The 11,395-nt window shown below is 37.4% G+C and overlaps 1 protein-coding gene across 1 annotated transcript; it reads right to left on the reverse strand.

The window, feature by feature from the left end:
* Window positions 1-6,274: 6,274 nt before the first annotated feature.
* Window positions 6,275-7,658, reverse strand: LOC112778637 (uncharacterized). Its single transcript, XM_025822936.1, has 4 exons — window positions 7,290-7,658; window positions 7,177-7,240; window positions 6,898-7,026; window positions 6,275-6,801 (listed from the first exon to the last, which is right to left on the reverse strand). Exons 1-4 carry the CDS (start codon window positions 7,656-7,658, stop codon window positions 6,275-6,277), a joined length of 1,089 nt encoding a protein of 362 aa, XP_025678721.1.
* Window positions 7,659-11,395: the final 3,737 nt, after the last annotated feature.

An 11,395-nucleotide genomic window follows, 5' to 3' on the forward strand; every position in this document is an offset into this window, starting at 1 on the left:
TTCATATTTCATATATATCCCAGAACCACTTTATCTTCCTGCAAGAATCACTGCTGCTCCTCTACCAAAATCACTATAATGACCCAATTTTTAATATATCATAACCAATGCTAGCCGCTAGGCGCTATATCATGACTTTTCTTAGAGACTCTAGACCTTATATTAAATATATACATATGAATCTATAGTGCTAGTCGAGATCAAGTGTTAGATAGATATAACGGAATAGATAATAGTTAAACAGATAATATCTATATGAAGTATATAAAACATAGAAAATATAGTAATATCATACATATATGCTCGAAGGCTCATTTAGTACATCATAGTTCACATTGGGTTACGTCGTTGCTTATTCATGAAAATATTTACAGACTCCGTTGTTTATACTAATAAACCCCAGTTCACAAGAGCCACCCTAGTCTGGAACCTCTTCTAACTTATTTATAGAGGTATTTATAAAAGCACCTAACTCTCTAAAGTCTATACAGAGCGAGGGCAAAGATTACTACTACTACTACTATTACTGCTACTACTCATGGATATCTTGGTGGCTGAGGAAATATTGTGCTGAAGCAAAGAGAGAGTCATCGAACACACCTGTGATGTTGCTGCTTGCCTGTCCAAATGTGGAAAACTCAAAGAAGATCACGCTAGTTTCCATCTGCGGAGCGGGAGAAAGTAAAGGGATGAGAACCTAAGGTTTTCAATAGGGTACTACACGAAAAACCTGAGGGATTCGTAGTCTAAGTCTAAGCATTTGCAAGGTTATAATGGTGATTAACATACAAAAAAGTATAGTTACAAGTATACAACATAATAACAGTAAGCAATCACAAGTAGAAAAAATGCAGCAACCAAGTATGATGCATGTCTAGTCCTATGCAGGCCGAGAGTTCACGCGTCGGTTGACCACCAGTAACTCGACATTACCCGGGACTAAGCTCGAATATGGTTTATCCAACTGCGTACGTTCTGTGTAACACCCTACCACACAGAGCGTTATGCTTAAGTTCATAAATCAGAGGTGGTGAGGTATTATGTAATACCTTAACTTTTATAAAATACACATTTTTACTCCCGTACTTTATTTATTACCCAAAATACCCGAAAACTTATATAATTGCAAATTGTACCTCAATTTTTTATATACAAATACAATGTTACCCTTCAAAAAAAAAGTGTAAATACTAATCTTCCTCTTATACCAAAACCGAAACCCTTAACTCTTTCCTTTCAAAATATTATTTGTATTTTAATCCATTTTTAAATTTTTTGGTTACAATTATTTTAATTTAATCTTTTAACCACCAAATCTCATCAATTTCCTTAAAATACTACATCACAACAGTCTCAAAACTATTAAATCAACCACAACTGAGCTGTTCCTGATAGCCGAACTAACAAATCACAAGCAACAACAATAATTCAACATAAACTTAATCAAATTCGAACAATAGTCAATCAAATCAATATTTACTTATCAAATTCATATTTAATTATTATAAAATTACCAAACCCTACCTCCGTACAAAATTAAAAGAACAGAAGCTCCAGAGAAGCTTTCTGACCGAGCTGCTGAAGAGAAAAACGTTAGAAATCGTCTATGCCTCCTAGAACCCCAATTGGCCGAACTCAAGGGGAAGGGGAGCTACGTTACCGTCAACTTCTACCGAGCAAAAGTGACGCCAACACGTAGAGGAGGAAGATACAAACACTTTTATCGGATTTTTGATTAGAGTTACGAATCACAAGAAATCAAAACCAGAAATTCGGAGGTTCCACGGTCTCTCCCTCACCTACGATCTTTTCTTCTTTTATTTTCTTTCCTTATGGCTTCGTTAATGAGACAAGATGAGATGTAGATGATGATGATTAATGAAATAAGAAAACGCAAATTAATTTTATTATGGAAAGGGAGTTTGTGTTGGACGGCGTTATGGAGAGGAGTAGAGCTTTACATGCGTATGGTGTCAGTTCACACAGAAATTGGACTGAGCAACAGGTTAGTCCAAATCGGACCGTGCGAGAAGTGGGCACAATGCGGACCGTCTGAGTTATGGAAGCCGAATCCACGTGTCGCACGCCCATGGCTCCCCAGCGACGATGCCCCCCCTTAACCCCACAACTCGCTTTCGTATCCTCACTTTCCCCTTCCTTCCCCACCCAGCGAGTTAATTGCCATCTTCTTCCTCCCTAAAACCCTGAAAGCTTGCTCCTTCATCCGTGGGCTGAGGGGAAAATTGTGAAAATGTCCAACAAATCAAAACCCAGAAATGTTGATCGTCCAGAACTTCACATTGTAAAATATCTCAACTATTCTGATTATGTAAGTTTATTTGTTAATTTTTTTTAATATTTTATAGTTCTGATTATTAGTTTTGAAATTTAGTTAACTTTATTGTTGTTAGAACTTGAACTGAGAATGACTGAGTTTATAATTTTATTGATATAAATTTAGAAATAAATGTTTAAAAAAGGTGTAAATGTAGTTGATTTTTGTTTAAAATGGTTTATAATATAATAGGTTATAAATAAAACAGACGTTTTTAAAAATTTTTGGAGGAATATGAGAAGTTATAATTAAGTAGTTATAGTTAAGTGTAGAAATTTAGGAATATATATTTAAATAATAGTTAAAAATATATATGTTTAAATGTAGTTATTCCTGTGGCTGATTTTTTTATAGATATAGTAGATTAGAAATAAAAAAATAATTTTTTAGAATTTTTTTGTAATAATAGTAGAAATTACAGTTAATTAGTCAAGTATTATAATTATTTTTTTAAAAATTTAGGAATATATATTTAAATGATACTTAGATAAGTGTGTTTAAGTATAATTAATTCTTGCTTATAATTTATTTCGAAATTAGTAGATCAGTATTAAAATGACTTATTCATAAAATTTTGTAATAATATTATAAATTAGAGTTAAGTAGTTACTTATTATAAGTAATTTTAAAAATTGAAGGTTATATGTTTAAATAATAGTTAGTATTAAAAACTTGTTTATAACTTGTTTATAATTAATAAGTAATTTACGGTTATAAGTAATTTTTTCAATATAATAGATTAGTAATAAAATTAACTTGTTTATCATTTTGTGTAATAATTTTAGTAATAATAATTAATTAGTTAATTGTTATAATTTCGTTCTATAATTTTTTTGGATTAATTTTTTTGGAATAATGTTGACAGAAATTTGTTATTTTAGGGTAGATTTTAGTATTATGAGTAAAATTATATGTTTTAATTAGATATTTTTACATTATGTATGATAGTTGTGTAATTTGAATCGTGATTTTGCTATGCTTTTGCAGGGTAACCGGATGTTGACATGTGATCACCCTGTCGCTCCGGATCTCCGGATCGGTACAATGAGAGGGTGGAGGAGCATTTACGATCTACTGGTTTTTACCATGTCACCCAGATTGGAGTTGTTCAATGTCAGAAAGCACTGGTAAATGCTTTAGTTGAAAGGTGGCACCCGGACACTCATACCTTTCACTTTCTGATTGGTGAATGTGCCGTGACATTGGAAGACGTGGCTATGATCTTCGGTCTTCCGACCGATGGTCTTTCAGTGACAGGGATGACTTTGAGTAGTTTTGAAGCCTTAGAGGCGGAGTGTCTGCACCAATTTTGGGTCGCACTGAGAAAGTCAGATTGTCGAGGAAGCGGCATAAAACTTACCTGGCTACGGGATTTAAAAGAACGGTTACAGTTGATTGATGAAAACAGTCTACAGGTGTACGTTAAGTGCCACATCATGTTGTTGATCGGTATGATCTTGTTTGGAGACAAGTCTGGGGCATCTGCCTACTGGAAGTTTCTGCCTCTGCTCAGTGATTTTGCTAGTATTGGACAGTATAGTTGGAGATCAGCATGCCTAGCATACCTGTACAAGAGTTTATGCAGGGCATCACGTTTTGACTGCAAGAAAATCGATGGTCCGCTAACACTTCTACTGTGTTGGGCATGGATTCGCCTACCGTATCTAGCGCCGGTTCCTAGGGAACCCCGCAGTTTTCCGCTTGCAAACAGGTAACATTATCTTACATTTACCTGGTATCTTCATATTTAGAATCCAATTGTGTTAATGAATTGCGTTATATTAGGTGGCGTAATTAGGAGCGTGAAGACCGAGTCTATAGATATCTTAAGCTTGCTCATTTTAGGAAGGCCTTGGATGATCTTCAGGAAGGCCAGGTGTGTTTGCATTAACATTGTATTTGGTTCAGGTCTAGTGATATAGTTGTTTGGATTTTAATTATTTGTTTGTTTTACTGTTACCAGTTTTTTTGGGTTGCATATTCTGTTGATCGTGTTGATCCAGACATAATTTCTGCAGACATCTACATGCACTCGGTGATTTGGAGTGCAACGGTGCCGTTGGTATCTTTCGAATGTATTGAATGGGATGCTACCGACAGGTTTAGACGACAGTTTGGTTTCGTTTAGGGAGTTCCTCATCAGGAACGGAATCTAGACTGGGCACATGGAGAAGTCTTGACTGGTCCTAAGAATCTGAACTGGGCCACAGCCACGAGTCATTCATTTTGGGTGATGCAGTGGAAAAACAGGTATAATCACATTCTTGCTGAGCTTCCCATGGCTCCGCAGCAGCCCTTAGATACGTACATGTATTGGTACCGTTCAAAGTATGGCGATCACTTGAACTTGTCGGATCTTATGGTCCAAGAGGATGTTGAGGGTGACTAGGTCATGGATGATGAAAATGAAGAGCAGGAGCCACAGTCACCGCCGCCTCCACCTCCACCTCCACCTCCACTTCCACCTCCACTGCCAGAAGAACAACCTAACTCCACAAGCCAATATGTACCTCAGATACAGTTTCCTACGTCGTTCCCGATACATCAGCCACAGTTTGACTCAGGAGAGAGAGGTTCTTTTAGCCAGTTGCTTGGGTTCATGGCCTCAGATGCCGGCCAAGCACAATATAGCCATCATCTCGACTTCATGGCGGGTAGGTATTCGTTTGACGCAAGGTATCCATTTTATACCTACTCGGGTGCTTCTGGAGGGTTTGTATCTGTTGATTCTAGTAGGAGTGAGGGCGGTCGAGGCGTTCTTAATAGTCAAAACCTGAGCCATGTTTCAATGACTCTGATTGAAGAAAATGCTAATATATTTGAGCATGAGACTGATGAGTACTTAGTGGATGAGCCAGATGACGAGGGAGACGAGGAGGATGAGGAGGAGGAAGAAGATGAGGACATGGACCAGGATGAAGAATCCCGTAATGATGCAGGTACAATATTGCTTTACTTTTTCCGGTAATTGATGTTGTCATAGTATTGTGTGGTTTGTTGGGTAGGATTGATTAAATTAAATACTTGTTTGGTCAACTGATGATATTATGTTCATGTATGGTATGTTGGTTAAGGTTGATTATACTATATACTTGGTTGGTTTGATTGTTTTATATACAGGTGAGACCTGTACTCCAGATGAGACAGGCAAAGGCTACAATCTCAGGATTGATCCACCGCGTCGTAGCGCGAGTCGATACACTCCGTCTGTGTTCAAAAAGGCCGCGAAGAAATGCAAGAACATCGTGGACTTTGGAAAGTGGATAGCGAGGAAGTAGTTGTGGTGTAGTTAATTTTTTCTATCAGTTATCTTTCGTCATGTATACCTTAACGAGCTTTATGTATGACTAAAGTTTCCTAAGTACCAACTAAGTATTGTATGTTTCAGTTGAAGTTCATAAATTTCATTAACTATTATATGTATGATGACTTTGCATGTGACGCTTTACTTGGACATAGGTTACAATGATTCTATTATCATAAAGTACATTGACATAGGTTACGGTGATTGAATTATCATAAAGTACATTGACACATGTTACAATGATTCAAAGAATTATAAAGTACATTGACATAGGTAACAATGATTCGATTATCAGAAAGTACATTGACATAAGCTACATTGTTTCAAATATCATATAAATCTACTACACATTATGGTCAGTACCTGGACCACCTCCCTGACGGCATCTACTATGACTGTGACCCTCAGCCTCACATTGCCTACATCATCTCGGACGACGTAACATTCGTGTGTCCATCTCATTCAAGAAGCGTGTCATCATGGGCCGACATTTGGTAACGCGTCTCAGGTACAGTCGGTACGAATCGAAGACCATTGTAAGAAGGTCACGTAGTAGGATTCCCTAGTGGCCTAAACCTAGCCCGATAAACGCGTCTAATTTGGTACATCTTATAAACATCATGCACATACACCTGCTAATCTAGTCGTTGATTTGCACAACAGGCAAACACATGCGGGCAAGGAATCCGGTCCACCTGGAACTCAACACAGTCACATCTTTGACGACGGAGGTCAACAGCATACTCCACTCCACTTGGCATCTCACGCACTTCAAAGACCTCATTCTTCCTGTCGAAGAAGTTAACTTGAATTTTTCCTGATGCAAGTTGATTTGCATGAAGTTTGGCAGTCACATGCTCAGAAAAAACATGGCCAGCAGTAATCCAAGCCTCCGCCTCGGCTCTTTTCCGTGTGAACAACTCATTAAGTCTGTAGAATGTTGCTTTCACAAGTGCAGTGATGGGGAGATTGCGTGCACCCTTCAAGACTGAGTTGATGCATTCCACTAGATTAGTCGTCATGTGACCCCATCGGTAACCACCGTCGAATGCCAACGCATACTGTTCACAGGGAATACGGTTTAACCAATTAGTGTACGCCTCACCCCGCTCTCGTAAATGCTGGTAACACAATTCATACTTGCGAACCGTCCTCGAATATCCTGAACAATATCATATACCAAACAAAAGATAAGTTTCACGATGTTTAGATTGTTCGCATTTTCATTAGTAACAAACTTTGAAGTAATCAATGTTACCTATATTGACGACAAGCTTTTGCAGGTACGGTGCCTTGAATTTTCTCAGAAAGTTCGACTCAATATGCCTGATACAAAACATGTAGAAAGCTCTAGGAGGTGACCAAGCTCCGTGACTGCGTTCCACAGCTGCATTTATGGACTCATGTCAGTCCGATATAAGCCCCACACCATCCCGAGTCACAACATGTTGACGCAAGTTACTAAGAAAAAAGTGCCACGCATCAGAAGTCTCTCCCTCGACAATAGCAAATGCAATCGGGACGATATTATTGTTACCATCCTGCGAAACGGCCACTAACAAGCAACCCTTATACTTTCCGTACAAGTGAGTCTCGTCCACCTGGGCAATAGCTCCAAAAGACTCGATGCAATACCCAGATATCACTTACCAAGTCATCACCTTGATATGCATGTATAGTCTCAAAATGCACGACAGCTGATGGCTCCTTATGAGACATGGCCTCGAACCATATGGGCAATGCTTTGTAGGATGCTTCCCAACCTCCAAATATTTTCTCAACTGACTTTTGCTTAGCCAACCATGCTTTCCGATAACTGACGGTGTAGTTGAACTTCGACTGCACTTCTGCAATAACTGATTTTACCTTTAAAGAGGGGTCAGCCTCAACCAACGACTTTATGGCTTCTGTAATTGTATTTGAATCCAGCTTCGAATGATCCTGAGAAATGATTGCTTTGGTACAAGTGTGACTGCCGTTGTACCTCCTAATAACCCAACAGTACTTTCTGCTGATCATGCTAACTCTGATAAGCTAATCACACCCTGACCTGTACTGTGTACACTTCGCATAAAATGTTAACGGCTCCGACTCATACACCCGGTAGTCTACAGATCTTCAGAGGGTATACTCCTTCATCGCCTTAGTAACAGCTTCCCTGGAACTGAATTCCATCCCCATGGTAAATTCACCATCTGCGACAAAAGGAACTTCTGCCAAGACAGCAGCCATACCATAAGTATTTAATACAAGATTGTTTAAAGACCAAAATTAAAGGTTAATCAGTACTCACAACATCAATAATGATATAAATAAGCTTTACATTACGTTATTATATCAATTTCAATTAAATAAAAATACAAACACATTAATACATACTGTTAATTAATACAAATTAACTAAATATTTCGGTAAAAATAAATACTAATCTTTCAAATAACTTCATAAATCCTATAATAAACACTCATCAATAAAACCTAATTAACTAAATATCTAAATAAATACAAATTAACTAAATAACTAAAAATAAATAGTAATCACCTAAATAACTAAAAATACATACTTTAAGAAATACTAGTTAATAAACCCTAATTAGCTAAAAACTAAATAAATACAAATTAACTAAATAACTACAAATAAATACTAATCGCCTAAATATTTTCATAAATATTATAATAAATACTCATTAATAACCCTAATTAACTAAGTAACTAAATAAATACAAATTAACTAAATAACTAAAAATAAATACCAATCGCCTAAATAACTTCATATATACTCTAATAAATACTTATTAATAAATCTATTTTAACTAAATAACTAAATAAATATTGGACCCTAAATACTAATTGGTACACGAAATCGTGATTGTTCGTTCCAACACTTCTTCACAACTCCGCGTAACTAACCAGCAAGTGCACTGGGTCGTCCAAGTAATAAACCTTACGCGAGTAAGGGTCGATCCCACGGAGATTGTCGGCTTGAAGCAAGCTATGGTCACCCTTGTAAATCTCAGTCAGGCGGATTCAATTGGTTGAGGTTTTGATAATTAAAATATAAATAAAACAGAAAATAAGATAGAAATACTTATGTAAATCATTGGTGGAAATTTCAGATAAGCGTCTGGAGATACTTTGTTGCTTCTGAACTTCTGCTTTCCTACTGCCTTCTTCCAACCATGCGTTACCTCCTTCCATGGCAAGCTGTAAGATCCTCTCGGATGAAAACAAATCCATATGCGCTGTCACCGCACGGCTAATCATCTGTCGGTTCTCGCTAGCGTCGGGATAGGACCATTGTCCTTTTGCACACTGTCACTGCGCCCAACATTTGCATGTTTGAAGCTCGTCACAGTCATCCCTTCCCAGATCCTACTCGGAATACCACAGACAAGGTTTAGACTTTCCGGATCTCAGGAATGCTGCCAATGGTTCTAGCCCATACTACGAAGATACTAATCTCACGGACTCGGTCTCTGTATTAGATATCCAAGAGAGTATACTCCAGCTGTCGTCCAATGACTACGTTGAACATCATGTAGATCGCTTTGTGGTTGTCAGGCACGCGACCTTGGCTAAGCGAGTAACGAAGATTGGGTGATTGTCACGGGTCACCCCTTCATTTTGACTTAACTGAATTAAGAACAAGAGTATATCTTGGAGAAGAAGTAGGCGTGAATTGAAGGAAAAACAGTAGTAATTGCATTAATTCATGAAGACAGTAGAGCTCCACACCTTAATCTATGAGGTGTAGAAACTCCACCGTAGAAAACACATAAGTGAAAAAGGTCTAGGCATGGCCGTGAGGCCAGCCTCCAAACATAAAATATGGCAAAAAGCTAATAAGCTAGATGGTCAAAAAGACTCTTAAATAAATCACTAAAAGTAGTTTTTATACTAAACTAGTAATCTAGGTTTAAGAAAATGAGTAACTAAGTGTAGATAGTGCAGAAATCCACTTCCGGGGCCCACTTGATTTGTGTTTGGGCTGAGCATTGAAGCTTTTTCGTGCATAGGCTGTTCTTGGAGTTAAAGGCCAGCTTTGGTGCCAGTTTGGACGTTTAACTCCAATTCTGGTGCCAGTTTGGGCGTTTTACGCCAAGATATTTTAGGCTGACTTTGAACACCAGTTTGGGCTATCAAATCTCAAGCAAAGTATGAAGTATTATATATTGATGGAAAGCCCAGGATGTCTACTTTCCAACACAGTTGAGAGCGTGCCAATTGGGCTTCTGTAGCTCCAGAAAATCTATTTCGAGTGCAGGGAGGTCAGAATCCAACAGCATCTGCAGTCCTTTTTCAGCCTCTGAATCATATTTTTGCTCAGGTCCCTCAATTTCAGCTAGAAAATACCTGAAATCATAGAAAAACACACAAACTCATAGTAAAATTCAGAAATATAATTTTTAAATAAAAACTAATAAAAATATAATAAAAATGAGCTAAATCATACTAAAAACTATGTAAAAATAATGCCAAAAAGGGTATAAATTATCCGCTCATCACAACACCAAACTTAAATTATTGCTTATCCCCAAGAAACTAAAAATAAAATAGGATAAAAAGGAGAGAATATACAATAAATTCCAAACTTATCAATGAAGATTAGCTTCAATTAGATGAGCGGGACTTGTAGCCTTTTTGTTTCCGAACAGTTTTGGCATCTCACTTTATCCTTTGAAGTTCAGAATGATTGGCATCTATAGGAACTCAGAATTTAGATAGTGTTATTGATTCTCCTAGATTAGTATGTTGATTCTTGAATACAGCTACTTTATGAGTCTTGGCCTTGACCCTAAGCATTTTGTTTTCCAGTATTACTACCGGATACATAAATGCCACAGACACATAACTGGGTGAACCTTTTCAGATTGTGACTCAGCTTTGCTAGAGTCCCCAGTTAGAGGTGCCCAGAGCTCTTAAGCACACTCTTTTTGCTTTGGACCACAACTTTAACCGCTCAGTCTCAAGCTTTTCACTTGACACCTTCACGCCACAAGCACATGGTTAGGGACAGCTTGGTTTAGCCGCTTAGGCCAGGATTTTATTCCTGTGGGCCCTCCTATCCATTAATGCTCAAAGCCTTGGATCCTTTTTACCCTTGCCTTTTGGTTTAAAGGGCTATTGGCTTTTTCTGCTTGCTTTTCTTTTTTTCTTTCTCTTTTTTTTTCCGCATATTTTTTTTCACAAGCTTTTCACTGCTTTTTCTTGCTTCAAGAATCAATTTTATGATTTTTCATATTATCAATAACATTTCTCCTTTTTCATTATTCTTTCAAGAGCCAATAATTTTAACATTCATAAACAACAAATTCAAAAATATACACTGTTCAAGCATTCATTCAGAAAACAAAAGGTGTTGCCACCACATCAAAATAATTAAACTAATTTCAAGATAGAATTCGAAATCATGTACTTCTTGTTCTTTTGCAATTAAAATATTTTTTATTTAAGAAAGGTGAAGGATTCATAGGACATTCATAGCTTTAAGACATAGACACTAGACACTAATGATCATATAATAAAGACACAAACATAAAGCATATAATTTTCGAAAAACAGAAAAAATAAGAACAAGGAAATTAAAGAACAGGTCCACCTTAGTGATGGCGGCTAGTTCTTCCTCTAGAAGATCTTATGGAGTGCTTGAGCTCCTCTATGTCTCTTCCTTGCCTTTGTTGCTCCTCCCTCATGGCTCTTTGGTCTTCTCTAATTTCATGGAGGAGGATGGAATGCTCTTGGTGCTCCATCCTTAGT

The sequence above is a fragment of the Arachis hypogaea genome, chromosome 19 (genome assembly GCF_003086295.3).
Source record: "Arachis hypogaea cultivar Tifrunner chromosome 19, arahy.Tifrunner.gnm2.J5K5, whole genome shotgun sequence".
In the NCBI taxonomy this organism is placed as follows: domain Eukaryota; kingdom Viridiplantae; phylum Streptophyta; class Magnoliopsida; order Fabales; family Fabaceae; genus Arachis; species Arachis hypogaea.